The 25,866-nt window shown below is 42.6% G+C and overlaps 1 protein-coding gene across 1 annotated transcript in view; it reads left to right on the top strand.

Annotated features, from left to right (window-relative positions):
* Plbd1 (phospholipase B domain containing 1) overlaps nt 1-21,987 on the top strand; it is a 54,904-nt gene extending 32,917 nt beyond the window's left edge. The window contains exons 7-11 of the mRNA XM_059258718.1: nt 9,090-9,290; nt 9,409-9,549; nt 18,483-18,668; nt 19,888-19,994; nt 21,705-21,987. Of these exons, the coding sequence (XP_059114701.1) occupies nt 9,090-9,290; nt 9,409-9,549; nt 18,483-18,668; nt 19,888-19,994; nt 21,705-21,887 (818 nt within the window). The 3' untranslated portion in view covers nt 21,888-21,987. The remainder of the gene's footprint in view (nt 1-9,089; nt 9,291-9,408; nt 9,550-18,482; nt 18,669-19,887; nt 19,995-21,704) is intronic.
* Nucleotides 21,988-25,866: the final 3,879 nt, after the last annotated feature.

The following is a 25,866-nucleotide window of genomic DNA, read 5'->3' as shown; positions in this document are numbered from 1 at the left end:
TTCCCTGAGACCTTTCTATATTTGTTTATTGTACATGTAGGTGTTTTCACGCCATGTGCGTGTGTGGAGAACAACCAGAGGGACTCTGCTCTCTTCTTGTCACGTGGGTCTGGGACTAGAACTCAGGTCTTCGGGATTGGGGGCAAGTACTTTTTTTACCCACTGAAACAGCTCTGAGTTCCATGAATTTGCTTCTCACCAGCCCAAGACGTCTCTAAACTGTTACTCCTAGTAGATTTCGTAGATGCCTTGGGTTTTTTCTATACACAAGAGAGTATCATCTCTGAAGGACACTTTACTCCTTCCTTGTGTACCTTTGATGACTTCCTCCCATGGTTAGTCTGTAGACCTTGAGGGTGATGGAGACTTGGCTGGATGAAAGCCTTCACCTGCCTCCTGCTGTCAGGACACAAAGATTCAGGCTTCAGCCGCAGGTTTCCTATTAGCTGTGGGCTCTCTAGCCATGCTTCTACTGTGATAAGTAACGTCGCTTCTCTTCCTACTGTGCTGAGTGACTTTGTCAATGAATGTTTGGTTTTTATTTTACCAAATCCTTTCTCAGCACCTATTGAGAGGGGCATTGATTTTTTTATTAAGATGGTGATTGCTTAATGTCTATTGATTTTCAGATATTAAGCTAGTTTAACATTCCTAAGTTAATCCTAATCATGACCCATTGTTCAGTTTTTTTATTCAAATTACCAATACTTTGTTAAGGATTTTTTTTTTTTGTATATCCAAGAGATATACAAAAGGTATTTTTGTAATGCCAAGAGATATTGGTATGTTTTCCTTCTGTGATAATAGTGTTAGTTAGCACCAGGGTGAGTGCACCTGTATGTCCTAGACATAGAACTATTCCTTCCTCTTAAATTCTGTGAAGGAATCTCTAAGGACTGATATTATTTCCTCCTGTAATAGGATTTGAATAGGATTCACCCGTGAAGTCACTAAGGCGTGGGATTTTTCTGGAATGTTCTTAGGAATTTAGTTTTTTTTCTTGTTACAAGCTCTAGTTGTCTAATTCTTGAATTTGTGTCTTTTAAGGGTTTTTTTCCCCCTGTTTCTTCTAAGGAAATAGTAAAAATAAATAGGAAGTTCTTTATAATATGTCCCTTGATATTTTGCTGTCTACAGTTAACTGTGGTCATGTTCCCAGTCCTTCTCATTATGAATATTTGATTATATCTATCAAAACATGGGTAAGGGTGGGGATATAGTTCAACTGGCAAAGTGCTTGGAAGTCTCAGGTTCAATCCCCTGTACCATATAAACTGGGTCTGGTGGCTTTTACTGATAACCCCAGAACTTGGGAGGTGTCGGGAGAAGGATCAGAAGTTTAAGATCATCCTCAGCTACATAGTGAGTTAGAGGTTAGCGTAGGATACAGGAGGCCCTGTCTCAAATAAGTAAATGATAGGGATCTGGAATAGTGATAATTCTTTGCTATTCTTTTCATATATATATATTCTTTATTCATACATCTTCTAATGAAATTAGGATTTTATATATATATTAAGATTGAAGTAGCTGGGCGGTAGTGGTGCATGACTTTAATCCCAGCACTCAGGAGGCAGAGGCAGGTGGATCTCTGTGAGTTCAAGGCCAGCCTGGTCTGCAGAGTGGGATCCAGGACAGGCACCAAAACTACACAGAGAAACCCTGTCTCGAAAAAAAAAAAACCCAAATAAAAAGATTGAAGTAAATTGCCAGTATTTTATATTTATATTTTATATTTACATTTATATTTATTTTATATTTGTGTGGCTGGTGGCTTTTGTTTTCTTTGTGTTTGTTTATTCTCATTCTGCTTGTTGAACTTATAGGATTTGTAAAATAATATTTTTCATCATCTTTCAAGATTTTCAGCAATTACAGTTTCAAGTATTTTTCCATCCATTTCTCCTCTCATTTGGAGACTCCAGTTATGACTGCTCTACCTCCTAAATGCTAGGCTGACAGGTGTGCTCCTACACCTGGCTCTTACTGTTCTTCTAAAGACAGCACTGTGACGGGGTTAAGTCTCCCCCACGGGATCTCGTATCACCTAAATGACCTCTTCCATGACCCCATACACAGGAGGGGTCAGGACGCCAAACCTTTCCGTTCTAGAGATCACAGTGCAGCGTATAACAGATGGGGGAAGGCAGCCTCATTCTCTGTTAACCAGTGTGTGAAAGGGTTCATTTCTCCCCACATTTGGCCATTTTCTAGAACCTTCCTAGTGATTCTGATGAGAAATAGCATGGAGGCACATACCTCTAATTCCAGCACCCAGGAGGCAGAGGCAGGCTAATCTCTGTGAGTCTGAGGCCAGCCTGGTCTAGGACAGCTAGAGCTACATAGTAAGACTTTGGAGAGAGAGAGAGAGAGAGAGAGAGAGAGAGAGAGAGAGAGAGAGAGAGAGAGAGAGAGAGAGAGGGGAAAATGCCAAAGATGGGGCCTGTTAAGCACTCTGAGACTTAGACCACACTCAAAGTTTGAATTAATTGGTATAAAGCTTGTTTGTGTTCATCTGTTATAGAGTAAAAAGGGAAACAAAATCTTTTTTTTCCTTTTTAAATTCCCTGCTGTGTGCCTGTGACTGAAATGTTGATAAACATTTGTCCCATACAGATTGGGTCATTTAATTTCTACCAAAAACCAAAAAACTGACCAAGGGTATTTTATTCGATTCTTCAAAGACAGAAACAAGTTGAGAGACGTTAAACAGGTCACATGGATAGATCAGAATTACACAACAACATGGCTGAGTCCTGGGTTCAAACACTGAATATCTACCTGTCAATACCCATGCCTCTTTCCAGAAATGGCTCAGTTCACATTAAACAGAAATGCCTACAAGGAAGGGAACCATGAACTCAGGCCCCAGGTTTGCGGAGCATTTGCGTAGGGACAAAAGCTGGAACCCATTCATCATGTCTCTAATTGAATCCAGTAATGGTGATCCCCATGAGACTGAGGCTTTCTGGGACATTCCGAGTGAGCGCCACCAAGCCTGCGTGTGTTCTCACTTTGAATTGTGTCTGAGGATCCTGTTTCCACCCAGAAACACACATCTGCAAACCTCTCAATGCAATTGCCCCTCAAAATTTTGGGGGGATTTGCTGAAAGTCCATATACAGTGTCACCCAAGGGAATACATCTTCTTTAAGTGCCACAGTGATTGTGTGAGGTCAGAGGGCAACACGGTGGGAGGGATCAGTTCTCTCTGCCCACCTTTCCATGGATCCCAGGGATCAAACTTGGGCCACTAGGCTTATGTAGTAGGGCCTTTATCCACTGAGCCTTCTGGCTAGCCCGAAAGGGCTTCTTTCTTATTCCCAGGTAGGGGTATTTAGAATAGCTCCTCCATAATGCTAACATGCTGGGACCAAGCCCATCCTTTGCGACGCCAGCTGCCTGTGTGGTCCCAAAGTACAAGCTTTGCAATAGGCACACATGGAATTGAAAGCCCAGGTTCCAAGCCCCAGGAGAGTTTAGTCAGTCTTCCAGGTCCGTCATGTGGTGGCTTTCCTAGGTTATAAAGTTGTCTGTTTAATAAAAGCATACTGTGAACATTTTAACATACCATAATTGCTTTTTCTGATTTCATGTTACCTCTTTGATCTTGGAGACTCTGTCGTAAAAGTAAAATCTATACAAATGATTCACAAGCACGCACAGGCCAAAGTCCCTGCCCCCTGTTTGGAAAGGCTTGAAGCTAGAGAAGAAGGGAGTTAAAGCCAGACACTCGTCACAGAAGATGACAGGCAGATTTTGTGGCGCTCGATTCCAGTTTCCTTAGGCTCCCTTTTGTGTGTGTTTACCTCCTGTGGCACCATCCCAGGACAGGATAGGGTGTCTTCTGGGGGTCACACCTCTCTTAGTCAACTCCACAGCCTGGCTCAGAGAGCATCCTCCCTTCATACCTCCAAGAATCCTGCTGTCTTTTTCCTTCTCTTCCTGATGAACTGAACACTCATTGATTCCCCCAGCTCCACCCTGTGTGAACAGCTCCCCGTGAGTCACTTTTCTTGTTTCTAATGTAGTTGTATCGTTGTGTGTGTGAATAATCATTGTTTTCTTTCGCATGACTACACATCTGTTCCCATGGCTTTTGTCAGGTGTGTGTGGCTAGGAAAGAACTGTGTTCAAAGTCTGTCTGAGATGATTCCTGACTTGTTTACTAGCTTCAAGTAATTTATCTACAGTGTGTGTGTGTGTATGTGTGTGCATGTGCACCTGTTTATGTGTGTACATTAAACGGTGGCTTCCACCCTTCCAGAGTGAGGAGCCCCACATGCCTAAAACATTATTCACTATCAACTTCTTTTTCAATTAATTTTACAATTAATTATTGATCACTTACAGTATGTTAAACCTTTTTGTGATGCCAAAATGAATAGGTATGAGGCAATAAGACAAAATTCCCTTTCTTGGTAGAGTTTATATGCTGTGGGACAGAAAGAAAAGACACAAGTGTTGCTGGAGAGCTTTTCTCCAGGTCCCACCAAGCCCCGCAGTCCCACAACCCACGTATAAAATAATCACTCAAATGCTTATATTACTTATAAACTGTATGGCCATGGCAGGCTTCTTGCTAACTGTTCTTATATCTTAAATTAACCCATTTCTATAAATCTATACCTTGCCACGTGGCTCGTGGCTTACTGGCATCTTCACATGCTGCTTGTCATGGCGGTGGCTGGCAGTCTCTCCCCCACTCAGCCTTCCACTTCCCAGAATTCTCCTCTCTCCTCATCCCACCTATACTTCCTGTCTGGCCACTGGCCAATCAGTGTTTTATTTATACAGAACGATATCCACAGCACACAAGTCAATAAATAATGAGTCCAGAGGAGAGGATTGGGTCCTCAGGGACCTGGAGTCATAGGCAGTTGGGAGCTACTCAATTTGGGTGCTAGGAAGCAGACTGGCGCTCCTGGAGAGCAACCAGTGAATCGACTTCCAGCCCACTGGTTATCTTTTATTTGGGTCTTACTTTTTCAGTCCCCCTGCCTGGGCCTTCTGAGTTCTGGGATTAAGACGGGAGTCATTACCTCATCTTTACAAATCTTACAGTAAGCATTGACTTTTTTTTTTTTTTGTTTTGTTTTGTTTTTCGAGACAGGGTTTCTCTGTATAGCTTTGCGCCTTTCCTGGAACTCACTCTGTAGCCCAGGCTGGCCTTGAACTCACAGAGATCCGCCTGCCTTTGCCTCTCAAGTGCTGGGATTAAAGGCGTGTGCCGCCACCGCCTGGCGCACTAACATTTTTTACTTTTATTTTAGTGTGTGTGCACAAGTGCCATAGCATGTGCTCACCTGTGTGTGTGTGTGTGTGTGTATGTGTGTGTGTGTGTATACATGCCATAGCATGCATATGGAGGTCAGAAGACAACTTTCAGGAGTGGGTTCTCTGCTTTCACCATGTGGATTCCAGGGATAGACCTCAGATCATCAAGACTTGGCGGCAAGTGCCTTTACCTGCTCAATATCCTCACTGGCCCTTAAAGTTTATTTTATGCTTTATTTACTGAAAAAGCCCCTTTCAGTTCTTAATCTCAGCAAGAAAGTTACCTTGAGATGTTATCTGCGGGTTGACATTTATAAACCATTGGAAGTTTCCACTTTTCCCTAGCTGCTATTAATTTGCCTTCCAGGGCTGCTAGTGGAGGACAGCAGCCAGAACAGAACTGACAGCCAGTGTTTCCCTTTCGGGCTCTGTGTGGGGACTTTGTACCCTCTTTAAGTCTTACTTGGTGTCTTTATGTTGTACAATATAGAGTCACCCTCCCCAAGTAGTTTCTGCAAACCAACTCGTCGTCGTTTTGTTTTTGCTGTTCCCAAACTCTGGGCAGCCTGTATTTTTTTCTCTCTTGGTAACGAAGATCCATCCTCTACAATGCGAGTTCATCCCTCAAGCGCTCGTTCACGTAAGCATGCCTGCCCTCTTGTGTTCAGAGCGGCTGCTACAGCAGGAGGGAGTTACCAAACCTGCTGTGTAGGAGCACTGGTTTAGGACAGGGATCTTCCTCCCAGGGCTTGCTCACCGAGGCCGCGCACGCTTGTATAGTTTGCGCACTGCTAAGGGAAGTAAGAAATGAATGCGATGTCCCTGAAAACTGACCCACCCTCTGTCCTGAGCCTGTGTCTTCCCAGAAATTGCATTCAAGGGTACCATCCAGCCTGTATAGACTGGAGCAGATAACTCACTCTGTCTTCCGAATCTCCTTGTGTAAGCTAATCCACCCTGTGGGAAGCTCATTAAGTCAGGTGGACATCCTCTTACCATTTCACAGTCTTACTCTGAGACTCTGGGAATTAAACTTAGATTGTGAGAGGCAGATGGTATCACATACTCTCGGGCTATCAGAGGGGAAATGGCCATTGCCAGGTTTGGTGTGAGCTGTGCATGTAATTGAAATGCAGTCTCGGCTCCCAAGCCATTTTGTTCTCATTTATTGAGGAAGATAAGAGTTTCATGTGGCCCAAGTTGGCCTTGAACTTGCTGTGTAGCTGAGGATGACCTTGAACACATGGTCCACTTTTCTCCACCTCTGCGGCACTAGAACTCCAGATTTGACCACTACACCTGGCCATGCTTCCAAGACTTTGCCTTGATGTGACCCCCTTATTGGACCCCCACTCTTCCTAGTCCATTCCAGGCTCCTAATGGTTGCGCAACAACATACATCATTCTGTTGGTGTGGTTTTAGGTGTTACATGTATGTTCTTTTTGTACATAAGAAGAAAGACATTTATTTTAGTGTTTTAGGAGAGAGAAAATGAAAATCAAACTCCTGTTTCTTTAGATATTAATGTATATGAAAAGGCTAATATATTTTGAGTGTAAAAAGGAAGTTAGTATAAAGAAAAGTATTGAGTAACATAGGTTAAAGAGTTTGAGTTAGCCATTCACAATGTGTACATTTATTTAAATATCAGATGTACTCCATAGACATATACAGTTTTACCTTTTAGTTAACAAACCCAAACAAGGGAACCCCCAGGGATGGTTCAATGGTTAAGAATACTTGCTGCTCTGCAGAAGGCCTAGATTTAGTTCCCACCACCCACATGGCAGCTCACAACTATCTGTAATTCCAGGCTCCAGGGGTTCTGATGTCCTCTTCTGGCCTCCTCAAGCACTGAACATATGTGGTATAAGGTATATACATACATGCAGGCAGACTATTCATACACATTGTGTGTGTGTGTGTGTGTGTGTGTGTGTGTGAGAGAGAGAGAGAGAGAGAGAGAGAGAGAGAGAGAGAGAGAGAGAGAGAGAGAGAGAATTTGCTTTTCAAGACAGAGTTCTCTGTGTAGCCCTGACTGTCCTGGAACTCACTCTGTGGACCAGGTAGGCCTCGAACTCAGAGATCTGCCAGCTTCTGCTTTCCAAGCACTAGGATTAAAGGTGTGTACCACCACTGCCTGGCTAAATTTAAAATATCCAAAAACTATAATACTAAGAGCCAGCAAGATGGGTAAAGGTGCTTGCTTTGAAATCCTTGGAACTTGGTGGAAAGAGAGAACTGTTGATTAGAGTTCCTACTGTTATGATAAATACCGTGACCAAAAGTATGTTGGAGAAGAAAGGATTTATTTCAGCTCACAGCCTACAGTCCATCACTAAGGGAAGTCAGAGCAGGAACCTGGAGGCAGGAACTGAAGCAAAAGCCATGGAGGAGTGCTGCTTCCTGGCTTGTTTGGTTTGATTTCTTATGTAAGTCAGAACCACCAGCCCAGAGATGGCACCACCCACAGTTAACTGGGCCCCTCAGAGCAATCATTAGTCAAGAAAATGCCCCAAGGCCTATAGGGCCATCTGATGGAGGCATTTTCTCAACTAAGATCCCTTCTTCCCAGATATGTCCAAGTTTGCGTCAAGTTGCCGAGACCAAACAAACACAACCAGGCAAGAGCCAACTGCACAAAGTTGTTCTGTGGTCTTCACTTGTGTGCCACAGCCAAGTGTCTGCACACATCATATACGCACACAACCCTGAGAAACTGAATACAAATAAATAATAAAAACAAAATAGTAACAGTTTAGATAAGAAAATATGTAGATATTTGTGCTCAGATATGCCAGAAAGGATGGGGAGGATATAAAATGGTAGACATCTGACTCTGTCACAGCAGAAGAGTTTAGACAGGGTCATTTTCAAATACAAGTTTGTTACCTGCAGTTCTAGACACTGGGGAGTCCAAGGGAGGGCAATGGCAGACTCACGGTCTGCTGAAGGTCCTTTCCTGTACCTGGTACCTTTCGCTGTGTTCTCACATGGTGGAGGAGGCAAGCCTGCTCCCTCTGGCCCCTCTTCTAAAAGCTCTAGCCTCACCTTTGAGAAATGATCAGAGGGGCCTCGCCTGCATCTGGCTCTCAGACATTCCTTTAACACGCTCCGTTGTCCACCTCCGCCAGTGACGACAGTGCTCTGCCTCGGCTGCTCCAGCTGTAACTGAGCTGCCTGTCCACACGAGCCGCAGCACAGACCTTGATACAATCCCACATTGTCTTCAACATTTAGAAAACTCAGTGAACCGGGGTGTCAAAGTCTACATTCAAAGCCATGTTCAGATTTATACATGTAGATTCATCTGTGTTTAAAAGTCTCAAGTAAAATTTGTAAAACACAGATTAGAAAAAGGAGGAAGATGTCTACATTCTTAACTGCCTAGCAATGTAGCCTACTGATACCCCCCCCCCCAATTACAGGTTCTTCAAAGTCCTGCCAAACAGGGACCTAGTTCTGTCTGCTGTGTTCGTACCAACCATGTAAACACATAGCACCTATCCCCTAGCATACATACACACACACACACACACACACACACACACACACACACACCCCTCTCAGGTTGCCAAACTTTCCTGAAAGAGAATCTAAGAGCATGTGGGGTACCTAAGAGGCACCTGTGTATGCAGCAGTCCATAGCTACAAAGTAGACTTGTCAAAGTTGGGGGCGGGGCTGCTACAGAGAAAAGGACACCACAGCAGCTACTTTGCCAGACCCACAGTTTATGTAAAGCCCTGACCAGTCGGTGGCTGCCTGGACCGTGTGTGCATGTGATGACCTGTGCCTATGTTGTTCCTCTAGGGTTCCTGGAGTCTCTGGATGACTTTTACATTCTTAGCAGTGGCCTCATACTGCTACAGACCACCAACAGTGTATACAATAAAACCCTGCTTAAGTTCGTGGTACCTGAGACTCTCCTGGCCTGGCAAAGAGTCCGTGTGGCCAACATGATGGCAGACGGTGGTAAGGACTGGGCAGAGATCTTTTCAAAGCACAACTCTGGTAAGTGGTTCTATACAATCATCCTCAGGCATGCACCTATGTTAATTAAGCCTTACAGTTGTTAATCAGTTGACAAGTTGATAGACCCATGTTGCCTTTGTGTCTCCCAACATTTCAGGTACCTACAATAATCAGTACATGGTCCTGGACTTGAAGAAGGTTCATATCAAGAAGCGCCTTGACGAAGGCACTCTGTATATCGTGGAACAAATTCCTACATACGTAGAATATTCGGAACAAACCAATGTTCTTAGAAAAGGTACCGTCTTCCCAGCCTGCTAGGACTGAGTGCCTGTCTGTGTGTTCTGGCTTCATTTCTGTTGTTATGATACCCTGAGAGCAAGCAACTTAGGGGTGGAATGGTTTATTTTACTTGCAATCCCATGTTACATTCAATCATGGTGGAAGAGTCAAGGCAGGAACCTGAAGCAGCTAAATCTTCATGTCTGTAGTCAAGGGCAGAGAGGAAACGTACCCATACACATGCTTACCACTCAGCTAGCTTTCTCTGCTGTTCCATAGTCCAGGGTCCAAACCCACCCACTTGGGGCTGTCCTCCAGACAGGCACACAGGCCAACCTGACTGAAACAATCCCTTGCTGAGATTCTCTTCCTTGATGAGTCTAGATCGTGTGAAGTTGAAAGAAAAACTAACCATGATGCTGTGTATGACAGGGGATGTGCTGTGTGACAGTGGGTGACGGGTCTGTCAGTGACAGTTATCCTGGTAAAGAATCACATGTTCAACACAACATGTGAGAGGATACCTCATTCTCTCATGGGCGGTTGGGATGTCGCCAAGCCCCTCTGACCTCTAACAGCTCTAACATTGCCTTCTGTCTTGAATTCTGGAAGTTTTAAGTTCTACTGAGCACATTTTTGTGGGGTGTTACTATGACTCAGGTGTCTCTATAAACTCTGGAGCGTCTTATAGCAAAGGTCATGGGTCCAGAATGGGGAGAACTGGAGCAGGCCTGATGTAGTGGGCCAAGCAGAACCCAACTAAAGAGGGTACCATTAGTGCAAGGGGTCAGAGACGGTGGCCTTGGCCATCAAGGGTACAGCCCAGACAGGCGGAGCCCAGGAATTGAATCTTGGCTTCCCAACAATCTCAGGTAAATGACTCAGCCTCTCCAATCCTTACTCTCTTCATATATAAGTCAGGGCAATTGTGATGTAGATCCACCATTCACTCATTATTTTAAATGCCAGAACTCGAAAGTCAAACATTATTGTTTTGATACTACATTACCTGGTTAAAAAAAAAAAAATGATCCAAACTAAACTAATTTGGTAGGAAAAAGCTCCCCCCAAACTACAAAACTGGGCTTGAGCGGTCTTCTGTCCTCACTCCTCATAAAGACATTGCTTATCATGATAGTCATTTTTTTGTCTCTGTGACAAATCATGTGATGAAAACTTAAAAGAGGCAAGATTTATTGTGAGTCACTGTCCTGTGCAACAGGTCCACAAGTCAAAATTTTAAGACTTGCCACTTTCCTACATTGACTCTTTTTAAACGTTTTTTTCATTGATATATATTGATTGTCTGTAACATTAGATTTCATGCTGCCATTCTTACACAGGTACGTGTTTTTATCATTCTCTCCCTCGCTTCCACCCCCACGCTCGCTCGTCCCTTTCCCCTTCCAAACTGGTCCCTTCTGCTTTCCTGGCTTGTTTTTCTCTGGGCACGGGGGAGACATGTCGAGTTTAACTAGGGTGATTGACAGTAGCTTGGGTGACTTACCAGTGGTTACACTACAGAGGAAAATGTCTCTAGGTCCCTCAGGCCAGTGCTTCTCAACTTTCCTAATGCTGAGACCCTGTAATACAGTTCTTCTTGTAGTGACCCCCAACCATCAGGTTGTTCTGTTGCTACTTCTAATTGTAATTTTGCTCCTGTTATGAATTGCAATGTAAATATCTGCTATGCAACCCTCAAAGGGGTCGTGACCCACAGGTTGAGAGCCACTGCTCTAGACACCCTTCTGGGCCTTTTCCTCATGTTCTGTTACTTGGTCACAGGAAAGTTCCAGATAAGCATCATGTTAACTATTCCACTGAGAGGATAAAAGGCTCAAGAAGAAATAGGAGATGCTCTCAAATAAAGATACTGTGCAACCATTCTTTAAATTAAAAAAAAAAATACCTCCTAGTCTTTGAAAGCGTCTCTGGGATGGAGGTAGTATTGCTTTTTAGAGCCAAGGCAGGCAACTGAGCTTGGTATCTTGCTTACAAGAGGGGAGGGTAATGCTTAAACATCACCAGGTTGATCTGGGAATAAATAAGCTTCCATAGTAAATGTTTTTTTTTTTTAATTATGAGACTTTAATGAGAATGTGAAGGACAAAAGAGACACTGTTTGGAGGGAGCTGTTCTTATAGTATTAATTATCAATAATTAATTTAATACAAAGACTGGCACTACTGTAAGTAACTGCAGCTGCTTGAACACACTTAGTGTCTACAGTGAACCTTAAAAAGAAAGGATTATTTATTTGTATGATACTGGATTAGTTACGTTGTATTGTTGTGATGAACACTGTTGTTGCTTGAATTCTAAAATGGTCTTTTAATAAAAAACCCTGGTGCCAGATATTAGGGTAAATGCCGAAAGATCAGAGAGACAAAGGAACAAGCCATTGCCACGTCTTACCTCTAGGACTCTTCAGCCTGAAAAAGCTCTAGCCAAAAGGCCTCTAGCCGTAAGGTCAGCTGAAAGGGGTCTAGCCGAAAAGCCTTTAGTTCCAGTCTCCTCACGTCTTATATACCTTTCTCCTCCCAGCCATCACTTCCTTCCTAGTGCAGGGATTAATGCCGTGTGTGCTTCCCAAATACTGGGATTAAAGGTGTGTGCCACCACTGTCTGGCTCTGTTTCTCTCCTAGACTGAGTCAATCTCACGTAGTCCAGGGTGGCTTTGAACTCACAGAGATCCAGACAGATCTCTGCCTCCCGAGTGCTAGGATTAAAGGTGTGTGCAACTACTGCCTGTCATCTATGTTTAATCTAGTGGCTTGTTCTGTTCTATGATCTTCAAGTAAGTTTTATTAGGGTACACAACATATCACCACATTTCCCCTTTTTGTCTAAAATAATAAAAGAAGGTTATAACTAATATAAGAAAAACTATATACAATAAGTATATACAATATACACAGTTAAAATTACATTAACAATGTCCAGTCCATAAACATTTGACAAATTCAGAGAAATTATCTATCCTATTTTGGTGAGTCCAAAGTGTTGTACCTAATTCACTTTCTATCCTAACTTGTATTACCAACCCCAAACTATATTTTGATGTCTTTTAAACTTATACACTTTACACCTCTTTAGTGAGTTTCTTTTCTGAATCTGATAACAAGGAAACCTATAACTATAACTATCTATTCTTCAACTCCCTCAGAGACCCCAGAAGGAAATAATATTTACTGAGTTAGCAGAAAGTGCAAACAAGCGACTTCCAAAATATGTGAGAAATGACAGAAACAGCTGGCTGCCTGGACAGTCACCCAAGGTTCCTCTGCAATGTTGAGGAATCCATCTTGAGCCTACGGGCCTAGCATATCTGACAGACTTTTCTGTGAAGCAGGATTTCTTGAAGGGCTGTCCTACCTTGTCTTAGGAAGGTTCAGCAGTCCTTTCTTTTGTGTCCTGCTTGTCCATTTTGGACAGCATACTGTCAGCAGTCAAGCAAGGACACTTTCTTGGCTAACTTTTGTCACAAAGAAAGTAAACTCAATATAGAGTTTTCTTCGATGCCCATCATCTTCTCTGAAGTAGACTAGTGCTGCCAGGAGCAGACATGTTTCATTGTCATTAAAAAAAATAAAAAAAGAATCTATGTTATTAAAACATCTTAATTGCCATATTCTGTAGATCTCTGAAGTGTTTGAAGATGACCTGTCTATCTAAAATATATCTGTTGGACCTTGAAAACATACCTAACCTGACTACAAGTTTGATTGTAATAGGTGACTAACTACTAACCTGCATTTCTTTATTTCCTAATTAGTTGGTAATAATAACTTTCAAGGACTAGCAATTTGCATTACATTGCTAAATGAACTGTATAGGTACAATAACTTGAGCAAGATTAGAAGTGTATATACAGTATCTTCTAACAAAATTAATCTCAAATTTGTATCAATATAAAAAATTTGTATATGATATATAAAAATCTAATCCAATGTAAAATATTTAAGACTAGTAGTTGCTTTTTAAAAGTAGATTCAATAATTTACCTTTTTATCTTATCATATCTATATCCTCCCTTTTTTCTTTTCAGAGTAGATTCAATAATCTACCCTTTTATCCTATCATTTCTATATTTTTTTTCAGATTCAATAATCTACCCTCTTATCTAAATCCTCTTTTTTCTTTTTTTTTTTCAAACAAAAACCCTGAATCTAATCTCCTTTGTTTAGCTTTTTTCCTGACCATTATCAATTAACAATTTGTAACCAACCATCCTAAACAATGACAATTATCCATAACCCATAATTTGAGAATGTGGGCATAGTCTTCTAGGTTAATTCCTGCTGATTGGGGGCACTGGTAATCTTATGGAGACACAAAGAAAATTTAGGATTGTGGTCAAGTCTTAATTAGAATAGTCTGTGAGGCTGTATCATCCCAGCTATCCATCTCAATAATTGTCCTGAGCAGTTTGTAGTCCAAAGCTGATCTTTGGGTGGTGTTTGTCAGCTTGGTGGCATTATCATCATCCTGATGGAATCATTGTGTGGGGTCTCATCACCTTTTTGGATACTTCAAAGATCACATTGGGTTAAATTATTCCTTTTCTTGGTAATTTTTCTATGGGTAGTTCTCTCTTCTTTTTTGGATGCTTATTTGTCCAAAGGTCTTTAAATTCTTCAAGATGATTGTTTTTATTTTCCTGAAAGACAAAAACAAAACCCTTCCCCAACCTTAACTTTGGGGAGGTTCCCAATCTAATCTTTATCAATTTTGATATAGTTTCTTCTGATTATTTTGTTCTCTTTGGTATAACTGTTCTATCATCAGAGCTGTATGGTTTTTTACAATAGACATTAGATTCTTTAATTGTTCTGGGAAGGAGTTTCCTCCACAATTACAGGAAATGACTGGATGGAATTTGACATAGAGGCCTGTGAGAGGCCCCTCAGTACATTTCCTGAGGGGAAAAGATTACCTTGACTATCCCTTGTTGATCTACATTAGTTAGTCCAATGTCTGCCTTTACCATATCTTCTGCATAATCCAGAAGAGAAGAGTGTTCTTTTGGGATTATTCCTTGAGAAAACATTATTTCTAGGAACACCTTCTTTATAGTCCCTTTTTAGGTGACCTTGTTTACCACAATTGAAACATTTGACATTACTATTTTTCTTCAAACCTCTGGAAATCACCTCTCCTATCCAAGCATCATCATGGTCATGAGATTCAATATTAATTGTATCTCAGATCCATTCTTCCAAGGGTGCTGATCTTGCCTTTAATGGCCTAATTATCCTTTTGCATTGTGCATTAGCATTTTCAAAAGCCAGAGATTCAATTATTGTTTGTCTAGCTTCTGAATTTGGTATCATTCTATTCACTGCTGAAGTCAGTCTTTGTAAGAAATCAGTGTAAGTTTCTTTTGGGCCCTGTATAACTTTAGTAAATGATTCAATTTTCTTCTCTACTTCTTCAGTTCTGTCCTAAGCATTCAAGACTGCCATTCAGCATAAAGCTAGGGTGTGATCATCATATAAAGATTGTCTTTGTATATCAGAAAAATTGCCTTCTAGCTCTATTATTCATTGTTCAATGGTCTTAGCCTCATCCTCCCACCAGGTCCTCCATTGTAATTAGGGACCAGCTTCTAAGACTGCTATAACCAAATCTCTCAAGTCTTGAGGGGATAATTCTACTACAAGTTGACTACAAGTTTAACATCTGCTTCACAAAAGATGAGTGGATGTCATATGAGACTATTGCTTCTTTGAATCTCCTCAAATCTAACATTTGCACAGGAGTCCAGTCAGCTCTTACACAGCCTTGAGGAGATCTATCACTGGGTAGTTACTGTAAGGTTACTAAATAGATTAAGGTTGGCTGTTTGAAAGCCTTAGGCTGTTTTTCTGTAACCTTCTAATGCAATGTTGAGATTGGTTCCCCTTTAAATTCTTCTCTCTGGGTCTGTATACCTCTATGATCAGTTTTACTGAGTTTTTCTAAAACTTTTATCTTGGCACTCATTTTAACCAACATTTTTAATGATAAAACAGAAATGATCAAGCAAATAATATCTATAATTGACATTACATAAATCCCATCAACATTAATTATCCTCTCATGTTCCATTTTCAGACCATCAATCATATTATCAAAGACCAAACTCCCTCCATTGTAAAAATGTTTCCCATTTTTTAATGTGGAGGGAAAAACTTTATTTTAACTAATTCCCCCTTTAAGAAATCCCAATTGACTCACCAAATCTGCTGACAATGACAATTCAGATGACGGTTAAATGAAGCAGCTACCTAGTGTGGCAGCAGCCTGAGGAGGTGGTCCAGGGAAAGCCAAAGGGAAGAAACTAAAGAGCCAGCTGTCTACCTGGGGCACCTGTGAAAGCAGCTAATTCTTGTGGTTTTGGAGCCCCCAAACCTATGGAGTTTGCTGCAGAAAGGCTGCAACAAAAACCTAGTCGGCAGGGGAGGGATTCTGGCTATGTGTAGCTCTGGCAAGTGGCTTTTTCATGAATTCATGCCTCCAAATTTGGATGCCAGATGTTGCTCCAATCTTAAATGGTCTTTTAATAAAAACCCGGAGCCAGATATTGAGGTAAATGCTGAAAGATCAGAGAGACAAAGGAACAAGCCACTGCTACGTCTCACTTCACCAACTCCATGAATTCTCTGGCTGAATACCTCTGAGTCCTCAGCCAAAAGCTCTCTAGGCAAAGGGTCAGTTGAAAGGGATCCAGCTGAAAAGCCTTTAGTTCCTGTCTCCTCACACCTTATATACGTTTCTCCACCCAGCCATCACTTCCTTCCTGGTACTGGGATTAATGGTGTGTGTGTGTGTGTTATCGCTGCCTGGCTGAATTAATCTCATGTAATCCAGGGTGGAACTCACAGAGATCCAGATGGATCCTCCCGAGTGCTAGGATTAAAGGTGTGTGCTACCACTGCCTGGCCTCTATGTTTAATCTAGTGGCTTGTTCTGTCCTCTGATCTTCAAGCAAATTTTATTAGGGTACACAGTATGTCACCACACATCATCATCAAAAGTGACTCACACAGGGTGTATTTTGGCTGATGGCTCCAGAGGGAGAATCCACAATGGCTTGGGAGGCATGACAGCAAGCTATAGGGGCAAGAAACTGAGAGATCATATCCTCAGTCACAGGCAGGAAGCAGACCAAGCAAACAGGAAGTGGGGCCAGAATATAAACCCTCAAGGCCCACCCCCAGTGATGTACTCCTTCCAGCAAAGCTGTACCTCTTAAAGGTCCCATAATCTCCCCAGACAGCTCCACCAACAGGAAACCAAGTGTTCAAAGATATGAGCCTGTGGGCCGCACCGGTCACTCAGAACACCACAGATGTCAAAGAAAGCACTGCCGGCATTACAAAGATGAAGACATTAGCACAGAGAGGTGGATAATAAGGCCACATACCTAATAACGTTGGAGCTAGGCTCTGAGTCCAGGCAGTGTCACTTGTGAGTCTGTGTGACCTAGTGTGTCCTAGCAATGAGTCTGTTTTCACCCAATAATTTCAGTATTGTCCTTATCTCCATTCTTCCTGGTGCTGGTTCTGTGCCCGGGCAAGGTTAAACATTTGCTTTGTCTCTATAGTTTCTTCGTGAATTAGGAGATTCCCACACAATAGTAAAGGACAAAGACACACAAGGGCTAAGAGAACACAGAGGTAGGAAATTATTTCCTAGAGTGGAGAAACCCCTCATTTGAAAAATTGGAACAGCTCCACTGTACCTAATGATGGGCTTCATAAAGGCATTTTCATTCAAGTCCATCATGCACTTTGACCTCAGCCACCCAGTATACTCCTCCCTGGCTCCCTCCTCCTACCCCTTTCCTGCTAGGCCCCTTCCTTCGTCCACACAGTCTCAGTTCTACTTTGAACCATATATACAAAGCACACAGGAGGAAATGCGATGTTTGTCCTTCTGAGTCTGCTCATTTGCCTTCCGATGACCATCTCCAGAAGCATCCTCTCCTGCAGATGACATTCTTTGTGGCAGAATGTCACATTTTCTTCATCTACTCATTTGTTGCTGGACAGCAGGTTGGTTCTATTGGTTAGCTACTACAAACAGTACTACGGCAAGCATGGATTCACAGTGTCACCGTGGTGTGCTGACTGAAGATTTCCTTGTGTGCATTCCCAGGAGCTGGAGAGCTGAAGCATATTGCAGCTGTTTTTTGAGAAATCTCCAGGTTGATTTACATAGTGGCTAGAGATACTCTTATTTTAAATGATGGTCCTATAGGCAATAACCTAGGCCGGTGCAATCTACGATGTTCCTAAAATTGTGTCACATGTCTAGTGCTTAGTGACTTGAGGTGAAAATTTGGATGACAATGGGTCCTGTGAAATGTTTTCAGTCCTGGAAGTTAATAGCCTGCTGGAACATGGAAGACAACCCCCACCCCCACCCCCATACCCACTCCTCTCAGGCACCCCCTTCCCTTCTAGTCTCACAAAAGGAAAAATGGGGTGAGTGCCTAAGACCTAGTAACTCATCCATGAACTTAGCTAGACCTTGTGTTTTCTGACGTCAGTGCCGTGTCTTCCATCAGTGTGATTAGTATCTGCTGTCCTCTGCAGGGCACCATACTCACCAGATGGACTCCAGGCAGCTCCCCAGAACACTGCAGCATCCTTTGCTCTTCTGGTCTATAGAGAATAACGTTGTTCTCTGGATTGCACTAACAACTTGGCATGAAAATCAAAGACTTCTTAGGCACTTCTTCCCTTACAGTAATCTAGAGGCACACCAACTCTGGGGGTTTAGAGGGATCATTGTGGCTGGCAGGTTCACACTCGCAGCTTCATTTCCTACGGCATTTCATTTTGTGACTACACATGTGGCAATTCTCAAATGTACTATCATTCAACAACTTCCTTGTTTTGTTCCCTTCTCTTCCTGTCTCCCTCTGTTCACGCCCCCCTTTCTCTTCCATTCCAAATCAGGATACTGGCCTTCCTACAACATCCCTTTCCATGACAAGATCTACAACTGGAGTGGCTACCCGATGCTGGTTAAGAAGCTGGGTTTGGACTACTCTTATGACTTAGCTCCCCGAGCCAAAATCTTCAGGCGCGACCAAGGGAAAGTGACTGATATGGCTTCCATGAAATATATCATGCGATACAACAGTACGTAACACATTTCTCGAGTCATTCTTCAAAACTCCTTTTCTTCCCCATTGAATAAGAATCTATGTAAGTTTATCATCTTGTACTTGAAGGAATTATAAAGTTATCTGAATACAGTATTCAGGATACTAATGCTGTACACATATTGCTTGACAAATAGAACATTTGCCTCCTTTATAAAATCTCAGAAAGTTTTGAAAGGCTCAGCAGATAAAGGCACTTGCTGCCAAGTCTATTGGCCTGAGTTCGATCCCCTAGACCTACACAGTGGAAGGAGAGGACTGACTCCCCCAGTTTGTCTCCTGACCACCACATACATGCCATCATGCTAAGCTATGTACACACACACACACACACATTCAGTTCTTGATCCTGTCTTCACTTCCCAAATGTTGGAAGTGTGGATGTATACAACCACACCTGGCTGTACAGATCTTTCACCTGACTGCCCCCCCATTAATGTAAAATATAGAAGAAATGATCCATGTACAGCCTTTTCCTTAGCATCTTTCCACCTACTGACAGCATAATTCCCAAAGACAAAAGCCACTAAAATACTCACAAATGCTTTCTTTTGATGAAGACTCTCCAAGGCTAATTTGTATTTTATCTGTTAGAAATGATGATGCATATAAATCTCTCTCTTCTTTCTACTCTCCTTGGGGTATGGTTCTTGAGGCAGGCTAGGCCTGGGGACAGAGGATTTGCAGCTAGTCACTCCCTACTGCAAGCTTAGAGCAGCCTGGGCAGGAGTCTCAGTTAGGGTTTCTATTGCTGTGAAGAGACACCATGACCACGGCAACTCTTATAAAAGAGAACATTTAATTGCGGTGGTGGCTTACAGTTCAGAGGTTTAGTCCATTCTCATTGTGGTGGGGAGCATGGCAGTGTACAGGCAGACATGGTACTGGATAAGTAGCTGAGAGTCTCCATCTTGCAGGCAATAGGAAGTGATCTCCATGTCACACTGAGGGGACCTTGGGCAAAACAGACCTCCAGCCCACTTCCTCCAACAAAGCCACACCTACTTTAACAAGGCCACACCTCCTAATAGTGCCACTCCCTTTTGGGGCTGTTTTCTTTCAAACTGCCACAGCTGGGGAGGCCTGTGGGACATACTCTTTGATGATCCAGGCATGACTAGATCAAAATCTTACTTTGGATAAGTGTACCTCAGAATGGCCAACACCTTTTCCTTCCCCATCACTGTGTCTCCTAGATTACAAGGAGGACCCCTACAGTAAGGGTGATCCCTGCAACACCATCTGCTGTCGCGAGGACCTGAATGAAGCCAGCCCAAGCCCTGGAGGCTGCTACGACACCAAGGTAACTAACACACAATTGCTTTCCAGTTTACTTCGAATGAGGAGTTAGGCTAGAGGCAGAGATTTTTGTGGCATAAGGCCCAGTATCTCCAACCATATATTAATTCAGGAAGCAGACTGTTGCTGTAAATAACAGAATTTACCTCATAGAGTATAGTGAAGACTAAATCTTCAACATCCCCACATCTAGAAGAGCTCTTAATTATAAATGTATTCATGGGGCTGGAGAGATGGCTCAGTGGTTTAGAGCACTGGCTGCTCTTTCAGGGGACCAAGGTTTGATTCTCAGAACTGACATGCTCGCTAAGAATCACCTGTAACTCCAGTTCTGGGGTATCCAGTGCCCTCTTCTGGCTCCCACTGGCACTGTATGCATGTGGTGCACATACACACATGAAGAAAAAATATTCATACACAAAAATCTTTTAAAATTAATTTTAAATGTATATAATCATAGTGGTAGTAACATTTTATCAGATGGCCCTAAATCCAAAGAACCATCTTGCTGAGAGTACTGTGGCTGTGTATTAATCATGAATTTAGCTTAAGGAACACATTTTAGACCGGGTGGCCAAGGCACTTTAGGTTTTTGCAGTAATATGAAGCTAGCTCATGTTGGTTTTAACAAAAGCCAACTACCAGCCTGTTGACTGCCACAAGGAAGGACATGAACGCCAGAGACCGGTGAGGGCTACAAACTGTTTGTATGCCTCTTTCTTGAGAGCAGGCTGCTCCAGACCTTCCTATACATGAGCTGGCCTTTTGGTTGGTGTGTTCATTCTGCACATGTAGCTTGAAGATGTGTCTTTCATCTCTTTGGCTAGTAAAACAAACTATAGAACTCCCACATCTCTTACACTTACCTTTTGTCAGCCATCCTTCAAGTGGGAGATGCTTTTCAGAGTCCGAGTCCTAACTCCCCCTTCCAGCCAGCTGTGTGAAGGCAACACTTCAGCTCTTAGGATATTCCATGCTGTACAACCCAGGTAATAAAGAGGAAAGTGGCATCAGGAAGCCCCAACACGTGTCGGGTCGTTTCCATGGTATCCGTACACATTCAAGAGCAAAGTGTGGCAAGTGTTGCATTTGTCTCATACAACATGCAGAAAATCATCTCTGCAGTCTTGTGTGGAAGAACCCAAGCCAAGCTTCCATCTGCCAGATGCTGCTGCCAGAATAAGCTTAAAATATACTTTATCTTTCAGCTACTTCAGATACATGGTGTACTTTCCTCTCTAAAGCTAGATACAGTTCTACCTCAGAGTCAGGTGTTCCGGAGAGCCCTCTGAGTGTGTGGCTCATCCTTTAGAACTCTTGTTACTGCCCTAATTAACACCAGCCTCCACTGAGGATTTGCTGGCTCTAGGCTTTGTTACTCCCAGTAATTCTTTCTTTGATCTAGGCAGAACAGACATGAGCCCACTTTCTGAGGAGGAAAACCAAGTCATGGAAATGCTAAGGTGGTTGTAAAGTAACTTGTGGAGCTACAGTTCTGAATTAGTTCTCACACCGCAGATCTCATGTCTATGCTGCTCTCCTAGTCAGTTCCCATTTGGATGCCAAATGGATACAGACATGTGTCATGGAAAAGATGCAGCTTCCAAGAAACTTGTCTTTTCAAGGAGGCTCGCGGTATGCCCTGGAGAAGGGAGATGAAGTCTACAGTCACATTGCAGATGCTCTGTTAAAATGTCGTCCTCTCTTTTTCCAGGTGGCAGACATCTTCCTTGCATTTCAGTACACAGCCTATGCCATTAGTGGTCCCACGGTACAAGATGGTCTCCCCGCTTTTGACTGGAATCGGTTCAACAAAACTCTACATGAAGGGATGCCAGACGTCTATAACTTTGATTTTGTTACCATGAAACCAATTTTGACAGAGAACATAAAGTGAAGGATGGAGGAGGAAAAAGAAAGCTGCGAATAAGACTCCAAAGGCATTATTTTAGCTATATTTTCCCATCTGTACTCTTAATAAAAAAATATTAAATTCCCTTCCATTTTCCACAGATTTTTGTTTGTAACAGCAAAAACATTTCCTGCAGGGTGGAGAGCTACAGACTAAACGTTATGTATGAGATGAATACACGAAAAGATTGCAGAAACCCTCTCTGTCAGAATCCATTATCCTCCGTTGATGCCTGCAGATGCCAATCACAGTCCACGGTACAACCAAGTTCTGGCCAATTGAGCTTGAGGTAATATGAAGGCCATTTCCAGGCTTATGAGACACCTGCATTTCCCATGGTCCTTCTCCTTCCCCTGATGGTCAATGCTAATAGCAAAGCCCTAGGGGTTTGTGATCCTTTCTGATCATCAAGCTAGACACGTAGTTAGTTGAAATCCCCGTCTAACCAAGCAGCAGTTCCGCACGGCAGCTTCTTCAAAGCTCGGGAATACCATGTGGGTTGAGTGCTGGGGCACTGCCTAACAGATTAAAGAAGGCGCAGTGAACAGTGAACAATGGGGAGTGCTGAGCAAAGTGGGTTTGTTTTTTAAGAAACACACACACAGGCTGAGAACTCTCCGAATGAATAAGAGTACCCAGGAATGTTAAAAACCCAGTCATTTATTTCAAAGTATAAATTTCAGGCTTGCTGGACAAATCCCCACTACAGTTAACATTTACACAGACAGTACTCTACTGTACATTTAGGAAAGAAAATTAAAACTTTCAAAACCTAATAAAAAATGGAGCAACTTGCTACAGCGCAGTTAATATTAGACCTTAGAAAGGTCTTACATCATCTTATTATTTACACTTCCAACTGCAACAAACAAAAATCAGGATGCAAGTTTTCCTACGAGGGGTTTATTTTTACATTTCTGTTTGAAATTGTTGATAAAATCCTCAAGCTAGGATCTCCAGAAGGTGTTTGATTGCTTAGTTCCCTTATTTACAAAAGGAAAGGGGAGGGGTCATTTACATATTTAAATGATAGATATTCAGCTATTCTACATACAAAACAAAAACAAAAGCTCCAACACGATAAAACATTGGAAGATGAGAGCAGTGTGTCCTCAGCTCCTCCTCCCTGCTTTCAGCTGGCTCAAGGGGATGAGTTAAGAATTAGGTAAGTCGTCTCCACGGACAAACCCCTCATGGCAACTGCTCTATCTTGTGTGCACCGCTCAAATATTTCCTTAAAGCCATTTGCCTGGAAAATAAATAAGGCAGGCAGAATCACACACAACTACAGTTATGATCTATGCACAAGGACGTGTGCATTTCCATGAGAATCAAACAGTTGACCCAACCACAGGGAAACAGAAAAAAATATATAATCATATTGAGGATACTGAAATGGCTGTGGGAGGAGTCAGCGAGAACACCAGGAAGGCTTTCTTGTAGTACCTATGGGGTGAGACCACAGCATCTGAAAGCACGCCATACACAGCATTTTCAACCCTACACAGTCCTGGAAAAGCCATGGGAAGTGAAACGCCTACCAGGCAGCGCTGACACTAAGTAATGGAGCAAGCAACATGAGGAGCCATTGAGCACGTCCAGAAAGTTCCGCAGAGCTGCACCTGAAATTCCCCAGATACATGTTTTTAAAGGTATCCCATATCTGCACCTGAAATTCCCCAGATACATGTTTTTAAAGGTATCCGTATCTGGCACACGGGTGGGGGTTTGCGGAGGACACCTCTCTGTGAGGTAAACAGTATCCCAACAAGTATTTTCAAGGAAGAAAGCTCTTGCTTCTTTCATACTGCATCACACAGTACAAAGTATTCTGCAGTTTAAAAATTGAGCCCAGAAAAACGGGGGGACAGCCACCTTGTAAGTTAACTGTCACAAAGGATGCTGTCTTTGTATGCCATTAGCAAGAACACAAATGAATGAGGTGTACTCACACTTAAAACAGGGTGAAAAGTACTCTGACAAAGCGCAAAGTAGAGAGTAACAAACATTACTGTTACCATTCATTACTGTATAAACATCCGACAATTCACGCTGAAATTTCAGGAGTTTCCAGGATTCCCAGTAAGGAAATACTTACCAGTATTGTCAGGCTAAAAATGTAGCAAACTTGAATTCCCAAAATGGGACAACTGAGCTTATTTGTAATACTTTGAGAAGAGATACCAGGGAGTAAAAGAGAGCCCCCGATGTGAAGTGCTATTAAATATCCTGATGGCTGGAGCCTGCAGCTACTTCTGGAGAAGTCCTCCTCCTCCTCCTCCCCCAGGACAGCCAGACAAAAGCCAGTGCCCACCAGCACTTACATTTACCCCAAAGAAAGGAAACCCAACACAGCCGCTGCCCGAAGCCTCATGACAGGTTATATGAGGAGACTGCACCCACAAGTGTATGCTCCCCTCAACAATAACAGTCTCTCTCCATACATTCTTTCCAATCTGGAATAAAGTTTTCAGTAACTACTTTCTGCAGTAAATCTACATCTAGAGCCATTATTTGACATTTTTTTTTCCTTTGACAAAAAAACTCCAAGTAGAAGCCAAAGCAATGAAATATAGTAATTCCACTGGGCTTCCTTCGCCTGATTGTATAACACTATGAAAACTTAAAAAAAAAACAAAAAACTAGAAAATATAAAATGATTAGTGAATAAAAATAAAAATATTCATCCGGGGAAACTTCCACTGGCTACTGAGCAGACCAGCCAGTGAAAACAATTTTGAATGTGTTTTTCTACTATATAGACAGCAATGATGCTGAACAGAATACCAATCCTGCACCTCACACAACAAGTGACGATAAAAACATTTGGTACAGAGAGGTGCTTATACAGTTAGAAAGTAATTTCTTCCTTTCCAATCTCATTACCCTAACACTGACAACACTTTACTATAACCATGAATCTAAGGAGTCCTTCCTACACAACTGCTCGCCAAACTTAACTTGGGGAAAAACGGTTCTCCTGTGGTCTCCTTTTTCTCGAAGTGGAAGGTTAGGAGCATTTACAATTTGGCAACTGCAGGCTTCCTTCATCAACCAAAATTCACTGAAGATGACAGAACACCAGTGAGAAGTCACCAAAGACAATTCCTTCACAACTCAACGATTCCTGCTATAACCATCAAAGGAATAAATGCACAAAAGGAATAGAGCTCCCCACTTTTAATGCCAGGAAAAGTGAATGATTGATGCATTTTGAGAAGGGAAAAGTAGTACTTAAAATGTTGTAAAGGAAGACAGCCTGAAAGTGACTTCACCAACTCCACAAGGCCTCGCTCAGCCTCAAAGTGACTTCACCAACTCCACAAGGCCTCGCTCAGCCTCAAAGTGACTTCACCAACTCCACAAGGCCTCGCTCAGCCTCAAAGTGACTTCACCAACTCCACAAGGCCTCACTCAGCCTCAAAGTGACTTCACCAACTCCACAAGGCCTCGCTCAGCCTCAAAGTGACTTCACCAACTCCACAAGGCCTCATACATCCCTAAATGCTCACCCTAATGTCTTCAGCTCTAAAGTACCTGGCTGATTCCCCTGCAGCTGGCATTCCTTGAAAATGCAAGGATGAGCCTGCATCTGTGAACTTTGCAGAGGAATGAGGAATACTGAAGTGATTGGATCTAAGAGCTATGTGCAATGACCCAATAGGATCTGCTTCTAAGTTCTATCCACCGCTGCTGAAACCAGGACCCACTTGGCACCACCACAACCAAGGGAAGACAAAAGGGAGGGAGGGCCTCAGAGAAGGAGGAGACTCAGCCCCCTGCTCTTTTATGAAAGTGAACATTTACTGCCTTGGAAAGGACCCTTTCCCACAAGTGATGTGATGAACCAGAACTTCCTTCAGATTCTCTAACAATGCAACATGGATATCAAAACAAGTTTAATGAAAACTTTTCTTAAACAACATGGCCTATTTTATGCATATGCAGAGTTAAATAATGGGCA

This window comes from Peromyscus eremicus, chromosome 3 (genome assembly GCF_949786415.1).
Source record: "Peromyscus eremicus chromosome 3, PerEre_H2_v1, whole genome shotgun sequence".
In the NCBI taxonomy this organism is placed as follows: Eukaryota; Metazoa; Chordata; class Mammalia; order Rodentia; family Cricetidae; genus Peromyscus; species Peromyscus eremicus.
The sequence above is the reverse complement of the archived record's forward strand: the minus strand, read 5'-3'. Positions and strand labels throughout refer to the sequence as shown.